General features: G+C 43.9%; 2 protein-coding genes across 3 annotated transcripts in view; one reads left to right on the top strand and one right to left on the bottom strand.

The window, feature by feature from the left end:
• Positions 1 to 8,299, top strand: part of polr3e (polymerase (RNA) III (DNA directed) polypeptide E) — a 19,203-nt gene extending 10,904 nt beyond the window's left edge. Inside the window, exons 16-21 of the mRNA XM_050060105.1 lie at positions 573 to 730; positions 868 to 929; positions 1,006 to 1,463; positions 4,660 to 4,737; positions 5,462 to 5,584; positions 5,683 to 8,299. Coding sequence (XP_049916062.1) covers positions 573 to 730; positions 868 to 929; positions 1,006 to 1,463; positions 4,660 to 4,737; positions 5,462 to 5,584; positions 5,683 to 5,739 — 936 coding nt within the window. The 3' untranslated portion in view covers positions 5,740 to 8,299. The remainder of the gene's footprint in view (positions 1 to 572; positions 731 to 867; positions 930 to 1,005; positions 1,464 to 4,659; positions 4,738 to 5,461; positions 5,585 to 5,682) is intronic.
• A 1,303-nt stretch (positions 8,300 to 9,602) lies between these two features.
• On the bottom strand, positions 9,603 to 22,627 carry LOC126400283 (cerebellar degeneration-related protein 2-like). Of its 2 annotated transcripts, none has more exons than XM_050060843.1 (6): positions 22,411 to 22,627; positions 21,663 to 21,775; positions 18,857 to 19,005; positions 18,572 to 18,742; positions 13,534 to 13,747; positions 9,603 to 13,097 (listed from the first exon to the last, which is right to left on the bottom strand). In XM_050060843.1, exons 1-6 carry the CDS (start codon positions 22,490 to 22,492, stop codon positions 12,489 to 12,491), a joined length of 1,338 nt encoding a protein of 445 aa, XP_049916800.1. In that variant the 5' UTR covers positions 22,493 to 22,627; the 3' UTR covers positions 9,603 to 12,488. The 2 variants fall into 2 exon arrangements, with proteins under 2 accessions (XP_049916800.1, XP_049916801.1); XM_050060844.1 differs by having other exon boundaries at positions 21,663 to 21,834; positions 22,411 to 22,548.
• Positions 22,628 to 23,732: the final 1,105 nt, after the last annotated feature.

Here is a 23,732-nt window from a genome sequence, read left to right as displayed (position 1 = left end):
GATTTCTTCACAGTATTCTAATTTTTTGAATTCCTGTTTTCGTGGGTTTTATGAGCTGGAAGCCCAAATTATGTAAAAATAAACAAATAAATACTTGAAATCGTTTAAATTGTGGGCCCTGAATCTATAATCTATGAAAGTTTAACTTTTTGAATGGAATTATGGAAATGAAACAACTTTTCCATGATATTCTAATTTTTTGGAAAGGGTCTGTATGTGCTAGGTACCCCAACAGAGGGGGGACCAAAAATGGGGACAGTACAGAACGGTTCCATTGGTACCATCCACAACTTTTCACAGTGGAAAACCGTACCGCTCGGTGGAAATGGGGCTTTACATTATCCATGACATGATGACACCGTTTTTGTGTGAGTTCAACATAAATAAAAACTCCTAGACCTCTCAGATGCTCAGTGCCACCTCAGTCTTTCATGGTTGTTTAGATGCTGAGAGCTTCACTGGAGTGTCTTTGAACACTCGCTCCAACTTGCTTCTTGTCACCCTGAGGCTACGGTTGTTCCCTTCGTCCAGGTAAACACAACTAACAAGCTCTTCCTCCTGTCTCCCGTCAGCTTCCTCCAGAGGATGTGAAGGAGTTCCTGGAGCATGTGGCTGCTCCCCGAGTCAACCGGGGCTGGGAGTTCCTGCTGCCTACTGATGTAGACTTCATTAAGAAACACCCAGATGTTGCCCACAGGCAACACATGCTGTGGCTCGGCATCCAGAGCAAGTAGGTTACACTCAAAGAAGCAGGAGGAATGTGCTTCACTCAGGAATGCACCAGGGTGTTCCTGTCAATCATGGAAGTGATATTAAATGTTCTTGGAGGGTTTGTGGACTGTTTTAATTTGTACTCTTATTTTAAAGGTTGGAAAAAGTCTTTAACTTCTCAAAAGAAGACTTCATGCCAAAGAACTCCCCTCAGCCTGGTGAGTTTCTTCTGTAACAGCCACCCGTTAACGCATTAACATTAAACATTCAGCTGATGTCTGTGTTGTTTTCCAGAGTCTGTCCACATCAGTGGCGAGCAGCGTCTGAAGATGGCTCAGGAACACGCTCACGACAGCCGCTCGTCCCTACAGAAGGACCTGGACACCAGGCGGGCAGGGAGCAGCATCCGTGTCAAACAGGAACCGGTCAGCGACAGGGAAGACGAACCCATGGACACGTCGTCCTCTATACCCAACGGTTCTGTCAATGGTTACCCCAGTGCCATCTCCCCTGGCTTCGATCACACTAACGGTAACGGAGGGAGTCCCGCCAACACGGTGTCCCAGGAGCTGCAGGAGTTTGTGACAAAGACTTTCAGGAAGCATTTTGTACTGACGCTGAACGAGTTTAAGAGGCTGTTCGGCCTTCACCTGGCCTCTATGCCAGTGGGACAGAGCGTCTTCCCCTCCATCTCGGACCACATGCTGCAGGACGCCATACTGCTCTGCCAGTGCAAACAGATAATGGTGCCTGTGAGTATTCAGGGGGGATTGAGATGAGGATTTACAAGGAGTCGGATGTATATCTCCAATTACTTCACACTGGATGCTTCTGTTTTCCTTCTTTGAATCTGTGTGTTTGAGATCTCATTTGTGTGAGCACTCTTGTTACTGTGAGGCCGCATGCAGAGTAGACTGACAATCACCGGGCAAAACACTGCAGGGAGCTGCTGCACTGATGAGAGCATGTTGGAAGAGGTGTCAGTGAGAAGATGAGGAAATATAAACCCAGAGATCCTGTGTCAGGCGGCAAAAAATCGCACAACTATTACTATTGCTTTGAGGCAGGGATTTACTACTCTGAATGGCAGCAACATTTTCTTCCATCTCGACACTTACTCATTTAAGGGCAGGCCCATTATTTATTTATTTACTGTTGTTATTAGTGGTAGTATTATTCATTCGTTCATTCATTTTCCGTAACCACTTATCCTGTTGAGGGTTCCTCCCACAGTCCAAACACATGCAGGTTAACTGGTGACTCTAAATTGTCCGTAGGTGTGAATGTGAGTGTGAATGGTTGTCTGTCTCTATGTGTCAGCCCTGTGATAGTCTGGTGACCTGTCCAGGGTGTAGCCCGCCTCTCACCCAGTGTCAGCTGGGATAGGCTCCAGCCCCCCTGTGGCCCCCAACAGGATAAGCAGTTACGGAAAATGAATGAATGAATATAAAATAATGGACGCAGCTACGGTGTTTGTGGACTCTCCTTTTGAAGCCTCAAGTTCAGCATTAACACTGTCACCGTCTTGTTTTTTCTGGAGTCAGAAGTGACCATATTTGGGGCGAGAAGGTGGTGCTGTGGAAGAGCGAGGGGTGGATCTGACTGAGAAGCTGAAGGTGCTATCGGCAAACAGTCTGTCTCTCAAAGTGGCCTGCCTTTGATATAAAAATGAATCTCTTGTACAGTTGTCATAATGTAGGACGTTAGCCATAGAGCCACAGTTTTTGTACCAGGCTGTAAACGGGTTTATTTCTTCTGTAAAGTTGGGCATTTTAACATGAGGGTCTGTGGGGATTGACTTGCTTCTTGAGCCAGCCGTGAGAGGCCGTTTAAAGATCTGCATCGGCTTCATTTTTCAGCCCTGGAGGTTGCCGTAGCTAAAAACACCCCCCCAGTGTGCATTTTAATGTTGAAAATCCCAGAGAAGAACGCAGATGGATACACAGCGCAATTTATAAGACTTATCAGTAAGATGAATCGGCAAAAACGCCAGAAATTCACAGGTTCCAGCCTCTCAAATGATTTTCTTTCTCTTATATCACAGTATACAGGAACATTATGGGTCTGGGATGGTTGCTCAGACAAAACAGGATACTTAAAAACAACAGCGTGGGCTTTGAGAGACTTGTTAGGCATAGACAAAACAATTATTATGAATGATTTGTTGTTTGATTGACACTAAAACAATCTTAAATTGAGGCTCCAGTTGGCACAATGCTGCACCAAGAGCTGCTGCCGCTCTCTTTCTGTCCGTCAAAGCTGCCTCTGGGTACTAAAATGTTTTTTTCTCAGCTTGAATGCAGCTATCAGTTTTCCCCAACAGAATAACGGCATTAACGGTCGTTTTGCTCAGGAGCGCTTTGTCGTCGGTCGGTGCACTGAAGCAATGCAAACCTGGTTCTCAGGTTCCAGCAGCCACCTGACACCTCCATGTGTTTGCAGTGTGTTTCCCTGTACGCCCTGGCTGCTGTTTGTAAGCTCAAAATAGCTGGATGAGGACTGTTATCGCTGTTTTTGTAGCTGTGTTTTACTTGGTGTGGCGTTTGCTCGTAGGGCGGGGAGTGGCGAGGCCTGTGCCACGTCCTCTTGTTTCATTAAGCAGCCAGGTCTCCTGCCAGGACCAGGACCAGCCCTGTCCTGGCTCAGGTCTTATCCAATCTGTATCCTCGACATTAGAGGATTGTAACCGCCGTAGGGGGAGGGACTGGCCGGACGCCATCTTTGTTATGCAACAGATTATTAGCCTCAAAGCTCATTACTGCTCAGCGAGAGACTAAGCTGGTGTGATGTTTGCAAACGCAGGCAGATCTAGAATCAGAGGATACACCTTCTGTGTCACAGTGAACATTATTGTTGAGACGTCTGACAGTTCATAGATCAGTTCTGAGTCAGTGTGTTGTGTCTGGACGTTAATCCTTCTCAGCGTTGGTGCTTCTGGTCACAGCAGTGCTCGGCCTCCTCTTGTTTTTGACGTTCTGTCAGCAGACCAAATTAACAGACAAAGCATGAGCATCTGAGAGAAAGGAGAGCAATGCTGTGATTTGTTAACTGTTGCATGACATGGCAACGTGGACACTTGAATCAAAGGATGAGCATGCATGCTTTATTATGTTTGTTATTAACACACTTCCACCAGTCCGAACACGATCTCTTCTCTCTTCGTGTCTGACAGCTGAGAGTCTGTAATGATGGTGTTTTGCTCCAGGATTGGGCCCAGCACACCTTTTTTTTTTCTATGAAGCCTGCCCTGATCAGACAGAGCACTTTTGGCAATCTGCATAAAAAATGGACAGGCAAAGGCACTTGCTCTGGCTCTGATTGAAGGCGTGAGACTGCTCCCAAATAGTTTGTTGGTCACAGGGAACAGAGATCTGTGTGGGTACATCAGAAATCGCAGGTAGTACTATTAGCTGGTCCAGGAGCTTCGCCTGTGTGATTGTTGGTTCAGGGCTTGTTTTAGGACGAGTCTGGGACAGTTTGACGATCGGCTGTGTATTGTCAGGCCTCGTTGTGGTTGGTAGAGTGTTACAAAGTAGTTGAGGCAACAGTTTGTTCAGATATGTCTTGCAGCTTGCCGAGGGTGATGTTGAAAGTAAGCAGATGTTAGCTTCACGCACTTGTTCTTCTTCACAGAAAGGCTGCCTCACAATTCATCTGATTGGACAATGTGAAAAAAGGGCAATGACTTTGGGCGCCTTTTGTGCTCTGAGTTGTTGTAGTATTTCAACATGAGTTGTTCAGGGGGCTCCTGCAGAAATGCGAGGTGCTCCGATTTGCAAAAGCAACAAGCAGAACGCTCCACTCTCACTGAAAACCACCACAGAAAGCCGCCCCACGTTGGCAAAACAGCGTGTTTGATCAGGGTCTTAGCATAGCAAGATTTGGATTTGATCTGGTAACTCTCTTGTCAGTTGCCTTTCTAACGCGGCTGTCTCCCTCTGACTTTAGTTTCCTGCTCAGAGCACAGCAGCCCCCGACGAACAGAAGGTGTTTGGTCTGTGGGAGACTGGAGACGAATTCGACAAGGTAAACACTTTTTGCCCAGGTTTACAGTGATGTCACAACATCCTTCCTGTCTTGACTCTACATGCAGACTTTTGCAGCTAAACCCGCACCACAAACCACAAATGGAAGCTTTCAGCTATCACCAGAATTTCACATGAATTTCAGAAACCACATGCATCGTGTTGAACTGTGTGTAATTTGGATGGTGACATGACTGCAACAAAGTAGGCCACAGTTCTGTTTGTCGGCCACAGCCATAGCTGAAGAGGCAAAGCTGCTCGGCAAAAGTGTTTCTTCTCTCGCTTGTTTCTTCTGGTTGACTTATTGTGGTATTAAGTGTGTTTTAGCTGCAAATGTCTCCATGAGACTTTGTGTTAAATTCCCCGACATAAAGGAAACAGTGACTGACCAGCCGCGGCTTCCCTCCCATGTCACTGTTTACGCCACACGCTGAGCTACACGTTTTGTTACTTGCTCACGCCACCCATTGCCCCCCGAAAAAGGCGCATTCTGTATGAACAAAAGTAGGCAGGCGGCATTTTGCTGCCCTCCCCGATTTTGTTTTTATACTGCCAATGCTGAGAGAAGACTGATGGGACTTTCCTGCAAATTTGCACAACTCCTATTTAAAAAGGGCTTTAGATGTGTCGATCCTTTGTCTAACTCTCGGTTGGAAAGCAAATAAGCCTATGCTCAAAATGTCGAACTATTCCTTTAAATTAATTCCGTGTTTTTCCTCCTGCAGCAACGTCGGCTGCTCTATGACCTGTTCAACAAGAACTACCGCGTCAGGAGGCCGATGATACAAGCCAAACTGGCACAGGAGTTTGGAGACGTTCCGAAGGCGGACGTCGACCGGCTGCTCAATGTGAGCTGAGTGACAGGACAGACTCTGTCTTTAAGGAGCTTTTCTTTTTTGTTTTTTAATAATAAATCACTGATGTAACCTTTAATCTGTCGTTCCAGGAGTGCTGCAGCAGCCACGCAGGGATGTGGTACCTCAAGGGAACGATACAGTCCTGACGCTGAGAGTCTGCCACCCCCCCTGCGGTCACCGTCAGCCAATCAAATCCTCTCTCGGGTGTCCAGTGGGAGGGCGGCCAGAGAGACAAGAGCCAATCACAATCACAGCTCGCCCAGCTCTGAGGGCCGGTGATTGGAGGACAGAAAAAAAATGTCCGCCTCAGCTCGGAACACGAAGCTTTTCCTGTTTCAACTGGAGCATTTCTGACTCTGCTGCAGCGCGGAGCGTACTCACTAACAGCTGGAGAGTCTGAGCGGGAAAACATGAATATAAGCAAATGAAGAAATAGCTCAATATATATACGGTTTATAAGTAGGTTTTTGGATTTTTTGGACCTCATGTTTGATTATTTTGGAACTTTAACTTTTACCAGATGAGGAAGGTGTTTACTGTTGGAAGGAGACGTGGCTCTAAGTGCTCTCATTCTACTCCTGATTTGTACATTTTGCCAGAGGAAACACATTTTTACTTTATTATATCACCAACAGAGCGAACATTGATTCAGTCCTTCAGAAAACATGAAGAAGCAGCCTGATTTATTTTTCATGCACCAACACGTTTTCTTTGATCTGACCTGGTCAAACAATATCAACTATATACAATATTTATTCCACCTTCAAAACACAAGTAAGAGGGGTGAGCTTTAAAGGGACAGATGGGTACTTATTTATAATCAGTGTATTACCTACAGTAGATGTCGGTCGTCACGCCCCCCCCAGTTTGGAGAAGCAGACAGGAGTGCTGACACAGTTGAGCAATGTACTGCTGAGATTGTCCGGAATGCTTGACGGCTTGGTCTCGGGTGTTAGCCGCTGCAGCTGCTGTGTTAGCTTGTGCTAGACGGTCCTTTAGCAATCGTTGAAGCACATTTGCGAATCCTAGGCTAGTGAATGAATGACCCGCCCTGTGCTCACTATGATTTAGCTAGTGATCGTTGCCTTCGTTGGTGGGGTTGGTTAGGTTTAGGCAAGAGGAGTGGGATTGTTTTGGGTAAGAATGTCAGGGTAAGCCAATCAGCGGGCCATTTCTTCGAGGAGATTTAGTGGTAAACACCAAGTGCTCTTAATAATAAGCTCTGAGTCTGTGACAACATCGCAACACACGTCACAATTTTCTTGAAAAGTTGCTGTGAAATCAGGCATTTCAGGCCGCGGCAATCCCACAAACAGCCCACGAAATCCTGAACGGACTCCGGCTTTTCAAGGACACCAGACTCCATTTACAAAAACAGTAATTTTACGTCACAGAACACAGGAGCTGCTGGTCAACCGCTGCCTCCATCACGTATTTTGTTCCTGTTATTGTGCGACTTTGGTGTTTTAAACGGGTTTGTTCAGATTCACCAAAGTCACATATTAACACAAGCAAACAAACATGGATGGAGGCAGCGGCACACCAGCACACCAGCAGCTCGTGTGTTCTCCGAGGTAAAATTACTGTTTTTGTCAATGGAGTCTGGCGGCTTTGACGAGAGCGTAAACAGGTACAAAAGCTTCAGTTCCCTGTCAGAAAGAGCTGTTTGATGGCAAGGTAAAGTGGTGAAAATATATTAAATATAGCGTACACTTAAACTGATGGCTATAATAGGTTGTGCTGTTGCCCCTGTAAACAGCACAACATTCATTACCTCCCATGTCAGACTCCTTCCTGCTTCTCCAAACTGGAGACATCTACTGCAGGTAATACACTGCCTATGGACAAAGCACTTCAAAAAAATCTGAGCTATCCCTTTAAAGAATATCAGCTGAGTAGAGTATTTATTCCACCCTCCACACACGAGTGAAAGGGTTGCGCTTTAAGGCCGAATGATGCAGCTGCTTAATTAAAACGTGTGAAGAAATGTTGCCAAGGTCACGAGTCAACAAACTCTAAAACAAAAGGGAAAATAAAAATAACAGTAATGCAAAAACAAAAAAGTCCCTGATGTTGTTGTGCTCATGTTGTACAAATTAAATCACTTGATATTTTTTGGCAATCATGGTCCTGATATAACTGCCACATCAGATGTGGCTTCCCTCACGTCTGTCGTACTCAGTCGAACGTGCACTGAAATACAAAATGAGACACAAAGTGGATGCTGTTGAAGTTTGTTTATGGTCGAATGTACAGATTTCAAATGGTTTTCCTTTAATGAAAGAGACTAATTTTGATGGCGGCCAATAAAGATGCAATTTTGAATATGAATTTCATCACATTTTGATCATAAACCTGTCTGTTGAATCCATTTGTATGAACAAAGTGGAACGTATGTGTGGACCGAACGGATCGTGGTGTGGTACAAACACCGGCCCGCCATCTGGGGAGGTTATGTGGGAGTTGTTGCTATGGATACGCTGGTGTATCGCCATGTGCTGCTATTATGAGCCTCCATCGAAAGTGCCTCACAAGACAAACTCCCATTCATTCATATTCAGAATTACAGGAACAGTAATACTTTGATTCTCATTTAAACCTTCGAGAGTAAAAATTTAGTGTTACATCATCAAATAATGACATGACTGTATTTTTTTTTTTTTCATTGGTTTGTTACTTTGATCAATAAACGTAATGTCAACTTGTCTGATTCGTTCTTTTGTCATTATATCTTATTAGTGGTGTTATGTTACAGGATGTCAGACCCTGGGTTAGTGAGGTGACATTTTTAGTTTGTATGATTTCTTTTGATTTACAACTAAAATTTTATGCATAAAGAGAGACGCTCTTTTGATGTTTGATTTAAATCTAAGTAATGAACACATCTCATGAAAAACAGCTACAGTTTATGTTCAGTTATCTATGTTATTTAAATAAACAGGTACTTTTAATTGATGAAAAATTGCATTATCAATAAATGTCTTAAAAATACAGTAATCAATAAATATGGAAATTTAATATATAACTACAGGAAAAACATTTGAAATTACATAATTATAGGTGTTTTTTTTAAAAATTTTATTTAATGTATTTATTTAATGTCTTGTTTATCAAGTTTTATTTATGTATTTTATATAAATATGTTTTCTTGATTGTTAATTATTGAATATTTAATAATTATTAAAAAATAATTATAAATATTTATTTTAATTATTCATATCAATATCAAATATATTTATTCCCGTTTTTACTTGTGCATTTATTTATTCATTTATTGATACTTAAAGGTTAACTTTGGTATTTTTTTCAACCTGGACCCTATTTATTTTCATGTTTTGTATTTAATTGACTTTAATTGAGTGCTATGACTGGCAGCTGCAAAACAGGCTGCAATTAAACCATTCAGGGTATGCCCATTGTCGAAGTGCTTATTTTTGCCACTGTCAGGCTCAGGCTGTTAATAGAAGTGTCTGAAGACAGTACTAAAAGGATCCATACAGAGTAAATCCACCAGACTCCATTTTAAAAAACAGTCATTTTGATGTGTATAGAAACAGTTTGCTTTCACACCTAACTGAGTGAATTAAGGGTTAATTTAAACCGAACCAGAGTTGGTGATTGCTGCAACAGTGGAAAGACAAACCAAGATGGCTTTTGTTATTTTTATTTTGTGTCTGTTGACTTTGAATGAAGCGTATTTTATGATGATAAAATTACTGTTAATTTAAATGGAGTCTGGTGGGTTTGGCAATGGCGATTTCGGGGCTGTTTCTGGTTTAACAAAAACGATCTTGATCTTTAACAAAAAGGTCTATTGCTTTGGTCATTTTTATTTTTGTTGATTGTGTTTGAAGTGCAGCAGTGTGTATGGATGTCTGGTGTCAAAGCAGTTTTATTACATCAGATTAAGTGATTTATGATGCCCAAGTGACACCGCCTCTATGAATAAAGTTTAATTATATCTTTAAATGAACTGACTCATCAGAAAAAAAGACACAACCCCGCTGTCTTGGCTTGCTTCATGTTTTATGGCTCAGACATTAAGCCCCAAGGTCCAATCATGAAACAGGTAGAAACACATCGTACATACATACATACTGCAGATTATTCAGGACACTTGATAATAACTACATACGTAAAGTGTCAGAAGAGCTTTGATAATGTGCAATTTCTAAAGTGCATCTCAACGTGATTTCACAGACATCTACAAACTGTGCGCACAGTCTTAAGCTTAACGAGTTCACGTGGACGTCAGGCAGCAAAAGCAACAGAAGTTCTGCTGAGAAAAGCTTCTAATCAAACATGACTTTATGATATATGATATATATACCAGGAGGCCGTTACATCATCAAGTACATAGAGTTAGTCTTTTGGTAAACCTCAGAACTTCCCTTTAATATAACATTCACTCACAGTCATCTAACCTATCGCACAATAATCAAGTATCATTTTTTTTTAGAAAGAAATGTCACGATTACAAAAGGTCCTAAATATGTTTGAGCACCTTGAATCACCAATAATATAAACTCCTTCACCAATGTAACAACTTAGATCAGTCGCTCTTATAGGCGCAGGCATAACTATCACCGGCTGCAAATAGTTGCAAAGGAAAAATAAATTAAAAAAAGTTCACACTGGATCATCGGAGCTCAGTAAACAAATCAAAGAGCAGATACAGCATACATTACACATGACATTCTATTTTATGGATCCGTAATTTTGTGATAATAATCTCGCAAGTTTCCTGAAAAGAACAGTTTAGTTTGTAATTTGGGACTAACTGACAGTTTTGACTCGAAGAGCTTTTAGGTCACAGTCCTGGTTAAAGCTGAAATAACTGGTTGATTAGTTGATTAGCTGATCAACACAAAATAATTCAGCAACTATTTAGATAATCAATTCATCATGTAAGACATTTTTTAAAGTGTGTAGGATTTAGTAGCATCTAGCCACGAGATTGCAGAACTAGAGCCAGTGTTTGGTTTGTCCATTCTGGGCTACTGAAGAATCAACATGACGAACTCCGTGGACAAGGACCCTCTCCCTATGTAGATATCCATCTATCCATTTTCATCCACTTATATGGGGCAGGGTCACAGGGGCAGCAGGCTGAGCAAAGCGCCCCAGACATCCCTCTCCCCAGCAACGCTTTCCAGCCCCTCCTGGGGGACCCCAAGGCATTCCCAGGCCAGATGAGGTATGTACGCAGCATGTTCTGGGTCTGCCCCAGGGCCTCCTACCAGTGGGACGTACCCAGAACACCTCCAACAGGAGGCACCCAGGAGGCATCCTGATCAGATGCCCGAACCACCTCAACTGACCTCTTTCGACGCACAGGAGCAGCAGCTCTACTCCGAGCTCCCTCCAGATGTCCAAGCTCCTTACCCTATCTCTGAGCCCAGACACCCCACGGAGGAAACTCATTTCGGCTGCTTGTATCCACAATCTCATTCTTTCGGTCACCACCCAGAGCTCATGACCATAGGTGAGGGTTGGGATGTTCACTATCACTACTCTCATTCATACTTTAAGAAGATAAAAATTATATTCAGCTGCAAAATAAGCCAGAAAAGCTTGACGTTACAAAGCAAGTTCAGAGAGAAGTTGCTATTGGAGACGATACACCGTCTCGTCAAGTCACGTTGGTGTAAACTGGCAGGTTTTCAGAACCTAGCAAACTGGGGCATTGCAGGTAGTTTCAAGTGTCCGCCTCATCGTTAATCTTTGGTCTGAAGCGGAAAGCAGTTTGATTTCTTTTGAGAAAGAAAATTACTTGGAAACTTGGTCTTCCATATACGAACATTGAATTGTCGTATAACTGTATATAACTTCTGATTGTTTAGCTCAGTGGTTCCTACCTGGTGGGTTGCAGGTCCATTCTGAATGGACCGCAAGTGACTCACCAATATGTGAAGTTTGTTGTGAAGTCCAGTGAATTTCCGGCACAGAGCTTTTATTTTGAAGTGCCATTCCTGCTGTAGAGTGGGTGAATAACTGAAAGCTTAACAGAGACAGAAGACTAGCCAAAACAACATGGCCAAATGCAAGTATGACGCTGAATGTATTAAACCGTGCGGACCTTGAACTAATGACTAAGGAGAAATCTGAATCCTGAGGCTTGACCAGTTGGGAACCGATGGTTTAGCTGACCCACTGTGCACTGACTTCAAGACTTTAGGGTTAGGGGTAACCTAAAAGTCTTTTGGTTACACCTGGGAGGGAACTTGTTTCGGTAGAACATTTGCAGGGTGGGGAGGCGAGCGCTGCTGTTTTTAGCTCAGAGGTTGTTTCATGTCTTGTGTCTCAGGTTTGGCGGGACTAGTTTCACGTAGCGTCAGGGACTTCGGAAACTGTAGCACGCAGATAGTGGAAGGGGAGAATTCCATCTGAAACAGGCGGCCAATGGCAGGCTCATAACCACAGTCCACACCCTGTGAGCTGAACTACCATTTTTTCTGTTATTAGCACTAAATTACATCTTTACATATTTTCCAGGAAACTTTCTGTGAAACTTACATCTTTCTAGGAAACTATAGGACCCATAAAATAAAGTGTTACCGATAAAGGAAGACCCAGAAATGATTTCCTCAGGAGTTGGTTTGTGCAAAGTGAGGTAGAGTGATTGCACAGTAGAGACGGCAGCGTTAGGCACTGGTGTTTCTGTGCAAAATGAGCCTCATCTGAGACATGAGCTGGTGGTGTTTGGCCTTCTGGTTCCTGTATCACTCTCGTCTCTTAACACCTTCGCAAGGCGATCACCATTTCTGGGCGGATAACATACAGTAAAGTGTAGAGTTAACTTCAAGTGCTGCTGTAAGAGTCTTTCCAAAGAGTCGCTCTTTAACTGGAAGACAATAATACATCTTGCAGCATCTTTTTCTTTCTTTTTTGCGAGCTATTGATGCAAAATAGGCAGCGTTTCACCAGCTGAAAGTCGCCCTCTGTTCTCAATCAGGTCCTCTTTGGTTTTCTGAATGCGTGAGAAGATTTCCCTAAAAAGTTCCTTATACTCCGGCTGGTGAAAGTCGTCTGTAAAGTCCCCCATGTCTGTGAGAGTAGGACAAGTGGCGGCGAGAGATGCAGTCTGGACCGACCTGTGGGTCTGCCCATCCTGCTCCTCCTCCTGCTGCACCAGGTGGCAGCGCCGCAGCAGCTCGTCGTACTTCACCTGCAAGGCACTGTACTGGGCGTCGACCTCATTTAGCAGCGAGATCCCACGATACTTCACCACCTCAGCCCGACGCACGCAGGAGCACTCGTGGTCATAGATCCTGTCGGGAGAGTCAGGCATATGTGTCGCCTTCATCAGCCGCTCGCTGTCCCAGCGCTTCAGGACCCAGGGGCTTTTCTCTGCAGCGCCATCATTCTCCTCCTCCGCGTTGAGGAACATGGAGTTGCGCAGCAGGCTGTGGATGACGTCCGGTCTGGTGGATCTCTGGGAGGAATCTGATTTCCAGAGCTGACGAAGCTCCTCCGCCTCGCGCTCCAGCTCTGCCACTCGGACCTGAAGCAGACAGAGAAAAGGAGGATGTCAGAGAGGACAAACACAAACTGAGAGCATCACTGAAATGTTTCAGAAAGACCAAGAGTGAATCCCTGAGGCTTTTCCATGTCCACATACAATGTGCATGGTACCCTGGGTGTGTTGGTTGTTGACGTTCTGCGACACCGTGTCAAGTTCTGCCTGTTACGTGTATCGTCTTCTTTCAAAATACCCTTCTGTTTTCACAGGAAATTTAACATTTACATACAGTCTCTTTCAAAATAAACGCACTATGTCGGTACAACACCACAAAGTGACTTTTTTTCCCCTTGAACAACAAAAACACGTGGTTAGGTTTAGGAAAAAAGAACAGGGTTTGGTTTCACTAAACTTGTTCTCTGTAAATGTGTTCTGTGCAAACAAACTGACAGGTGAGAGATGTATCGGTCAGACATACCTGACAGCCCTCCATCCCTGCCAGCTGCTGCTCCAGCGCTGCATTTTCTCTGGCGAGCAGCTCGGCCTCTCGCTCTGACTGCTCCCTCCGAGCACGCTCATTGGCGAACTGAGTCTGGAGGTTGCGGAGGGATTGTCGAAGCGACGCCTGCTCCTCTTCGTGCCACGACATGTCGGAGGACTGGAGGCCATCTGAGGGTTCGTCGCAGTCATATCTACACAGAAACACAGACAGTTAGAACTCTGTGCATTTAATGATGCGTTTCCTGAATTGGATTTTTCTTATTATTCAATGAATGTTGTTAGAATCTGTTGTCATGCAGACTGTCAGTCCATTAAAGGAGTAGTTCAACATTTTGAGGAATACATTTATTCTCCTTTTTTTTTGACGGATAGATTGGGAGATTGATATCGCTCTCATTTCTGTACAGTAAACATAAAGCTCGAGCTAGCAGACAACTAGCTTAGCTTAGCATAAAGACTGGAAACACGTGGAAACAGCTAGCCTGCCTCTGTCCCATGGTAACCACCTACCAGCTTTAAAACCCATAAATCATCACGTTATATCCTGTTTTCTAATTTATTAAGTGTAAATAGGACAAGCTGTGTTTGTTTACTCATGTTATATTTCTGAAAATGTTGAACTATGACTTTAAATTAATTTTTCTTCCCATCATAACAGTGGGTGTACAAAAACACAAATGTACGTATCAAAACTAAATGACAGTTGTTTCATACATTTCCAGAGTAATTCCCAAAGCTTTTCAGGACTTCTACTACATTTTCATTAATTTTTCATACATCCCCAGTTACTCAAAAAACGGTTTCTACTGCTACTAAAGACCATGTGACAGACAAAACCTCCAGAACAGGTGAGCAAATGGACCTTGAGTGTATGTAGCTGTGTCAACTGTTCCTATATAGCCTTTATAATTACCATGCAGGCTGATAACTTATCTTCTCTTTCATAACTGACTGTGAGCATTTTATCTTTTGCTTGTCTGCCAAAACAAAGTGAAAGGTGACAGGAAGTGCACCGTGGAGAGATGATGATGACATCTACCAAAGGTCATGAGCCACAGTATCTGAGCTGACTTTGTGTGACATTTAAAATAGGCAGAATTGTTCCAGTCTTGTTAAATGTCTGGCACACGGCGTTGGGGATTTAAAGTAGTGCCAAGTGCCTGTTTATACGCTTCCGTATATTTCTGAAAACGGGTATTTATCTTTGCGTTTGCACCTATCATTTACACGTAACCGGCATTTTTCTCCACGAAAACGGAGATTTTCAAAAATGGCTTCCAAAGTGAAAGTTTTTAAAAATATATGTATCAACGTATCGCCACCTACTGCCCTGGCATGCTAATTGCAGCAAAATTCTGCCGTTTTTTTGCGTTTTTGTGTAAACAGGGATATCGTTTTCACAACTGACCGTGTAAACCCGGAATTTTTTTGTACGGGATAAATAAAAATCCGTTTTTATTTGTATCGGTATCCGTGTAAACAAGGCCTAAGGCTCAATGGTTGCAACCATGTACGCACATGCCACGCCCAGTGGTGCAGCAGTAGTTGATGAGGTGGGTGTACTACTAGGTAGATGGGCAGGTTACCGAGGAGGAAGTGGGCTTACTCTCAGTTACAATGGGTTTTCAGCTGATAAGTGGTAGGGGTGGGAATCTCCAGAGGATCCACGATACGATATTATTGTGATATGCTGAGTACTGCGATAAAATATATTGAGATTTATTACCTTTTTTCAACTGTAAATTCTGTCCCCATGATGTCAACATAACATAATTTTTAATAGTACAGTTCCTCTACAATGTCTTTCCACTGTCTCGGACATGGAGGGTCATGTTTCAGCCAGTTCCTATTAATGGTCTTTTTGCATGCAAGTGTCTTCTGGTCTGTGATCATGTTTTCACTCTAGTGCACAAAAAAAACAATTGATTATATTATTTTAGTAGGCTACCTAAAGTTTAATTTGTATTTGTAATAATAATGTAATAATAATTTACATCTGGGGTGTCAAACTGTTTTTAGTTCAGGGGTTGCTCCTGAAACCTCTCAGCCTTCACATGAGCATCAACATTAGGTGTGCAAAGTCATCTAGTGGGCCGGTTTGGGCCTGTTGGCGGGCTGGTTCTGGCCCCCGGGCCGTATGTTTGACACTCCTGATTTATATAATAAAAAAATGGATATTTGGCACTGTGTGATGATTCATTATTGCCACACAAAAAAATCGCGATACTATGTTGTATCGATCCCCCCCCCCCCCCCCCCCCTGATAGGGGGTATAATGTTAACAGCCAGCTAAAGAGGTGGGTACAACCCGTATAACTGTGTATAGCTTCCACGACACCACTGGTCACACAAACCCAAAGATTCACACACACACAAACACTTAACCTCCATGCCAAATTTCAGCCTCCTAGGGCAAAAACTGTGGCTGCCAAAGGGTGGAGACATTCTTGTGACCCAATGTACAGAGTGAGCTATAGAGCTTCTGGTCCCAGCATTTAAAAAAATAAATAAAATAAAATAGTTAAAATCAATCAAAATCATTTTTTATACATACCCTATACTCTACTTTATTTATCTTGGATATCTGTTTTAAACTGTGTACATTTTCCCATGTATGCTCGGTGTATACAGTATTTTTGATAGGATAAACCAAACCAATACACAGCTGAAAACAGATAAAATAACAGTAGATAAGGCCAAGAAAAAAACACTAAGCAAGAAATTAAGTACTTCTCAGCAGAACAGAGTAGATTAGAAATCAGCTGAAGAAACAATTTCAGCCTACAGAGATATCGAGACATGTCCAGTTCCTCCGGCTCAGACTTTGACCTCTTTTCTTCCAACCTCATGCACCACAGTTCACACCTGTCTTATGTTTCTCTGTAGTGTTTATCACTGAGATTTCCGTCCATCTGACCTGGATGTTTTGAGGGAGCAGTCCTGACAGGATTACACGGCAACCTCCGGGGCTAAAAACTGAAGCCAAGGCCGAAGTGCCAAAAACTGCAGTTCTTTGAACGGCCACTTGAGGCTGGTTCCAGACGCCACTCACTCCCCATAGACCCCAATGTTTAAACGCCCAACTTTACAGCAGCAATGAACATGTTTACAGCCTGGGGAAAAAATGGTTTGGTCTCTGTAGCTAATTTGAACATTCATGAAAACTGTACAGTGGGTGAAATTTTATGTAATTCACCCGTTTAGATAGACGGTGATCAAAAAACAGAGGGGGCATATCATGTAACAGCAAAGATTCAATAATACAGAATATAATCCAACTTCCTCAAGACAGGATCTTATAAAGCTCAAAAGTCCATTAAGTTCATCAGGCCTATCATCGACTTGGAGAATTAGAGCAGCTTGTTCCACTGATAGCAAGTCCATAAAGTCCTTACACCAGCTCTCCGCACTAAAACTATTCCATTTACTTTCTTTCCAATTCATTAAGAGGACCAGCTTAGCTGATAAGAAGGCCAGTGTTATAATACTATGTACAACTTCTGGTTATGTAATGGTCAGTCTTGCCGAATGTGCATATTAAGGCAGTACAGGAGGAGGTGCACATTAATAATCCTCCAGGACTGTAACATGCTCATGTTTAACCCAAACAATGTGTCATGTGACTGCAGTTGGTCCAGATCCAGGTTGGAACACGTTCTCACCACAAACGAACTGCACCAGAGTTCAGTTGTAACTGGACCGAGACCACCTCTTCAAGAAGGTCTCCGTGTGGTTGTTTTGCTGTGTTCACACCTGCCCAAACGAACTGCACTTAGGGGACAAACGAACTTGAGTTTGACTGAACCAAACCAAACCAAACCGAACAGGGCAGGTGTGAAAGCACCCTAAGTCAGATCGACTAGTCTAGTCCAAATACGGTCAATTCTGGCTCCAAGATAATCCAAGATGGCGACAACCAAAATGCCAAACTCGGGGCTTCACAACAGGAGACCACCAACAAACGAGTGACGTCACAGTTGCTACGTCCATTACTTTACACAGTCTGTGGACTAAACTGAGGCAGTGAATGAGCCTGTGACATCAGCACAGTCCAGGCCAAGAGGAAGTGACCACAGCTTGAGACATTCAGAGTAAGACTCACTGTGAGGGAGACATGGCCGACTGCCAGTACGTAGGATTAGCACAGACAGAGCAGAGCTAAAGCCAGGAGGACTCAGTGGAGGATTTGCTGCTTTCCTTCTTGAAGCTTACAAAGAGCTTCTGGATCAGTGACAAGGCATCTAAGAGCTTTTTCCCCACCAGGTTAAGGAATAAGTTAATGACAAAAGTTTTTTTGGGTTGAGTCCTCTCAGCTCTCATCCCATCAAAATACACCAAGACACACGTTGAGGTGAATAATTAAACATTAAGCATGTTTATGAGACTGCTAACAGCAGTTATGTAATTATCAGTTATGTGGACGTAGCTTCGTAGCTTCAGGGTGAAGATATGAGAGGAGTATCCATCTTTGTATCTTTACATGTTTTTTTTTTTTTTATGGTGTATGCTTTTCATTTCCTCTGGACTTTTATTGTAAGGCAGCAATACTTGTGCCGCTCCTAAGTCGAAGACAAATTTCCCTACAGGGACAATAAATTATATCGTATGGTAACGTATTGCATTGCATCGCATTGTATCGTACTGTATCGTATCTAACTCTCATCCAAAAAGAGAATTGGTGTATTTCTCCCCAGAATTCCTTTAAATTGCTAGTTTTCGCTTACAAAAGCCAATTTTTTTCAATTTACACTTGCCTAGCAACTGATCAGTAGTAAACTCTTATTTTTTTTTCTTTTCAATTAATTTAAATTCTTAATTAAGTTAAATATATAAAACATTAAAAAAAAAAAAATAGTGAAAAGTGTCCATCAAAAGTTATGAGCCCACTGTGTCGTCTTCAAGTTCCTTGTTTGGTCTGACCAACCCCAAAATATGAAATCTATGATGTTATAAAATGGAGGAAAGCAGCAGTCTGTAATCGACTGAGCACCGACACAGTATTGGAATATCCTCACCTGAGTGTGTTTTGCAGCTCTTTCAGGCAGGACACACTCTGAGTGCTGCGGGGTGGCCACTTCTCTCTGTGCGGAGGCTTTGGAGGGGGAGAGGGACTCAGCTTCATCTCCTCCACCTGATGTTGCAGCTCCTCCACCTGCGTCTGCAGCAGCTCCACCGTCTCTGTCAGCCTGAACAGAGAAAACACAGCTCCGTTAGGTAACTCATGAGGGACATTTTAGTCTCAAAGACTTGAAAATATGTTTCTTACTGCTTTTCTAGAACAGATACAACTCCTGTCTCACCCCTGGACCTTCTGCTGGGCCATCCTGTTGTCCAGAACTAGTTTGTGGTTGCTGTGCTCCAGTTCTCGAGCCGACAGGTCCAGCTGCTCGTACACTTTAGCATGCTGGTCATTGACCTGCCGGAGGAGGTCCACCTGCTTCGTTAGGTACTGGAGGAGAGACGACAGAGGGACGGGAGTGAGGACATGAGTTTAAGTGGACGCTCTGTTTCTATTGAGACCTAACTTTGTGTCAGACAGCCTGTTCTGACTGGGAAGCCATTAACAGCTTCAGTTCCCCATCTATGTTTTCGTCAAAGCCACAAGACTCATTTTCTCACAGTCATTTTGGCTCACCAAACACAGGAGCTGCTGGTCCACTGCTGCATCAATCAGTTAGTCAGTTTGTGTTATTGCGCGACTTTGGTGAATGCGAACTAACCCTCTGAAATGCCAAAGTTACACAATAACACAAACAAAACTACTGCTCGAGGCAGTGGTAGACCAGCATCTCCAGTGTAGCCCTGTGCCCCCCTGCTAGCATAAGGCGGTACCTGCAGCCCAATCAGGCTGCACATGTAGTCCAGCTCAACCAGGATGGCACATGCATATGTGCAGTCACAAGATGGTTTGCTGTCTCAAGAACAAGGAGGAGATACCAGGACACCAGCTGTTACACGAGGAGAGCTGGACAGGGCTGTAGAAGAACATCAACCCAGCAGCAGGACCGGTATCTGCTCCTTTGTGTGAGGAGGAACAGGAGGAGCTCTGCCAGAGCCTTACAAAATGACCTCCAGCAGGCTACTGGTGTGCATGTTTCTGACCACACTGTCAGAAACAGTCTCCATGAGGGTGGCATGAGGGCCTGACGTCCTCTAGTGGGACCTATGCTCACAGCCCAGCCTGACGTCCTCTAGTGGGACCTATGCTCACAGCCCAGCACCGTGCAGCTCGATTGGCATTCACCAGGGAACACCAGAATTGGCAGGTCCGCCATTGGCGCCCCGTTCTCTTCACAGATGAGAGCAGCTTTACACCGAGCACATGTGACAGGCGTGAAAGAGTCTGGAGACGCCGTGGTGAATGTTATGCTGTCTGTAACATCATCCAGCGTGACCGGTTTGGCGGTGGGTCAGTGATGGTCTGGGGAGGCATATCCTTGGAGGGTTGCACAGACCTCCATGTCACAGCCAGCGGTACCGTGACTGCTGTTAGGTACCGGGATGAAATCCTTGGCGTGATTGTCAGACCTTTCGCTGGTGCAGTGGACCCTGGGTTCCTCCTGGTGCAGTGGACCCTGGGTTCCTCCTGGTGCAGTGGGCCATGGGTTCCTCCTGGTGCAGTGGGCCCTGGGTTCCTCCATGTGCAGTGGGCCATGGGTTCCTCCTGGTGCAGTGGACCATGGGTTCCTCCTGGTGCAGAGGACCCTGGGTTCCTCCTGGTGCAGTGGGCCATGGGTTCCTCCTGGTGCAGTGGGCCCTGGGTTCCTCCTGGTGCAGTGGGCCATGGGTTCCTCCTGGTGCAGTGGGCCCTGGGTTCCTCCTGGTGCAGTGGGCCTTGGGTTCCTCCTGGTGCAGTGGGCCTTGGGTTCCTCCTGGTGCAGTGGGCCCTGAGTTCCTCCTGGTGCAACGGGCCCTGGGTTCCTCCTGGTGCAGCGGGCCCTGGGTTCCTCCTGGTGCAACGGGCCCTGGGTTCCTCCTGGTGCAGCGGGCCCTGGGTTCCTCCTGGTGCGGGACAATGCCCGGCCTCATGTGTCCAGAGTTTGTAGGCAGTTCCTGGATGATGAAGGCATTGATGCCATTGACTGGCCCTCTCGTTCCCCTGACCTAAATCCAAGGGAGCACCTATGGGACGTTATGTAACGGTGCATCAGATACCACCAAGTACAGACTGTCCCTGATGCTCTGATCTAAGTCTGGGAGGAGATCCCCCTTAACACCATCATGAGTATGCCCAGATGTTGTTGGGAGTGCATACAGGCCTCAGTGGGTTGATGATTTTGGTTTCCATTGACCATTGTTACGTCATTTAATTCTCAACAAATTATACAATGTACATTAGTAAAGACTTTCAACTTTAAAAAGCGCAGCCTTAAAGAAATGTAACAAGAAACTCTGACGTTTGTGTTTCCCATTCACACCTGAACGTCTCTAAACCACTGGCTCCTTTAAGTGACAGTTTCCTTAAGAACAGGTTATCTTATCGGCCTGCGAGGACACTTTGAACCTTTCGTCATCTAATCTGCCTGCTGAAAATCAACAGACAGAAAAAACACTGAACATCAACTTGACAGAGACAACAGACCTGCTGTCAGCACAAGTTAAACATCTAACTACACGGACACATAAACTGTCAAAACGTCAATGAATAAACGTTAATGTGTGTCCAGTTTGCTATAGTTTAACGGGTTGATTCTACTTTTAAAGATTTTTTTATGGCTTTATTAATAGATGCCTTTCATTCCCGTAAAGCCTGGCGGTAATTAAAGAGACAGATAATGAATTGCAGCACAGGTCATGATCTGAAATCAGACCTGTGATGTCACAAGTATCCAGTCTTAAGAGATTAACTCTGAGTGTCAGCAGAGACGTGTAGGGAGGGATTTAATGCCAAGACGGACCTTACTCAATGAAATTAAAACTGGACCTGAAGTCTGGGAGAACCTGAGCTTTTGCTTTGGTCTCTCTAAACCAAAATAAACCTGTGATGTTACAGTTAAATACAGCAGAGGAGATTAAATCAGTGCTTCATGACCACTTCCCCATCTTATTCACAGTATACTCTGCTTCCTAGATAAAGGTAAGACATGGAGACAGACATCTCTTTACCTCGATCTCCTGCAGTTGCTCCTGGTTGGTGGAGTACATCTGCTGCAGCCCTTGCTCCAGCTCCCTGTTTCGCTCCAGGAGACTCTTCCCCAGCTCGGCAGCCAGCTGCAGGTCTGCAGGAGAGACGGAGTGAGGAACCATCAGTGCTTCGGGTGCTCATAGTTTCGTCTCACTGAAGGAGATATGAGGACTTTGCTGAACAAGCAGCTTTGTGAGGTTTTGTTGTGGGTTGGCCGGAGTCCAGTAACCCACTTTTTAAAATATGTGCCACAAGGGTTAGCCCCTGTCCTGAGCTGGATATTCAAGATCTTAAAAATGAAGGACTGCTGGGTTTCTTATTATGTATTAACTGACCCGACAGACCACACGCTTCAGTGTGAAAGCATGAAGGGGGTGAATGAAGTCTTCATTTTAGACAGACTTTTTGTTTTTTTCACTTTGCCGCATATCTGAGTGTCCTGCTGACTCCTGTCTTTTCCTGCAGCCTGTCAAGGTGCCTCATTTCCACTAACACAGCTTATAGACTACACAAAACACCCTAAATTGAAATATTAAATATTATAGGGTCAGAAAATCACATAGAAATACCCACAAATGTAACATCCTGTGCACCTGCAGGGTTTAATAGTGCTATAGTAGTGTGGTTCACATATAAAACAGCTTTAATATCTATATTTGTGTTATCTGAGTGTGACTAATGTAAAAAGATGAATGTGGTTCAGAGACAAAGACTGAGAGGAAACTGTACCATGCTCAAGGTCTTGCTTGTCGTACCACGGTTCCTCCTCGTTGATCTCAAATTCTTGCTCCACGATCATGTCTGTCAGCATCTTCACGGTTTAAAGAGTCAGTCACACAGTCTGAGGATTATTTTTAATCATGACACAATGCTGATGAACGGTTCAGTCCGCGTCCCTCCCGCCGCTGTCTGCACGCCTGCAACCGGCACCGGTGTGCGCTCATCTCCACACAGACACACGGACAGACGGAGGGACAGACGGCTCACCGCTGACGACACTCTGCCGGCTGCGTGAGGGGGTGTGTTTCCGGTTTTGAATTTCAAAATACAAGCAGCTGATGGGACAAAAAAATGTCTAGAAATTTGCATAATTCTGGATAAATGCATGACATAAAGCATAAAATCTGCTGCTGTTATTTATCATTATTCTACAGTTTAAGGTCCGTGGCTGTGTCCTTGAGGGCTTTCTGCCAGAAAGGCATCCATTAGTTAAGGTTATGAAAAAAAAAAAATGGTTTGGGTTAAAATAAATTTCAGAAAGAGGTTTCTTGGAGAAGCCTACAAGGAAAACTTGTAAAAACAAAAAAGGATTATCATTATTATTTGTAGTGGTAGTAGTATTAATATTAGTTATTTATTTTTTGTTTGATTTTATTGAACAAATTGCACGTCACTCATTAATTTTGTTTTATTTTTATTCAATTTTAATTTTATTGAACAAATTGCACTCATTTATTTTGACAGTAACAATAACCATGGTGCAAAAAAACAAGCCTGGGGGGTTTAGGTTGAATAAACTATATACAATGGCCCATATACAATCAGCACACAACTCATAAGTGGGAAATAAGTGTCTCTCTTTGTTATCCAGTCCAAAGTCCAAAGATTTACAAACAAAATGTCTCCCATGTATAGAGGCATCCTGAATTATTCTACAGTTATTCCACATGAACCTTCAGTAGCTGTAAGTGGATGTAGTTTTGTAAATTCACAATTAATATTCATCTTAAAGCATATTTTGTCAGGCTGTAAAGTTAGATTATCACAAGGCCGATATACATGGCGACATAACCAGGTGTTGAAATGTTTAGCTGCAGGCATCGAAGGGAAACGAAGACAGGTGAATTCAGAAGGTTTTAAGGACAGGAGTTTAGTAATTCAGTTTGTCCGTGAGGGAGAGAAATACAGAAGGGATAAGTTAGTGAGGAGGCAAGGGTGTGGCCGCCTAGAAGGTGCTTGTGATTGGGAAATGCAAGTAGATTTAGGAGGAAAGCTTGTTGTTCCCCAGGAAATAGTTTGTACCAGGCAGAGGCCTGACTTAGTGTTGTGGT

The sequence above is a fragment of the Epinephelus moara genome, chromosome 13 (genome assembly GCF_006386435.1).
Source record: "Epinephelus moara isolate mb chromosome 13, YSFRI_EMoa_1.0, whole genome shotgun sequence".
Taxonomy (NCBI): Eukaryota; Metazoa; Chordata; class Actinopteri; order Perciformes; family Serranidae; genus Epinephelus; species Epinephelus moara.
The sequence above is the reverse complement of the archived record's forward strand: the minus strand, read 5'-3'. Positions and strand labels throughout refer to the sequence as shown.

Excerpts from the sequence above, each read along its gene's own strand:
- LOC126400283 (XM_050060843.1), bottom strand. The coding sequence starts at position 22,492 with ATGCTGACAGACATGATCGTGGAGCAAGAATTTGAGATCAACGAGGAG. Across the intron at positions 18,743-18,856 it reads GCCCAGCAGAAGGTCCAGGG|GCTGACAGAGACGGTGGAGC; the intron begins GTGAGACAGGAG and ends TTCTCTGTTCAG. Across the intron at positions 13,748-18,571 it reads GAGCTGCAAAACACACTCAG|ATATGACTGCGACGAACCCT; the intron begins GTGAGGATATTC and ends GTTTCTGTGTAG.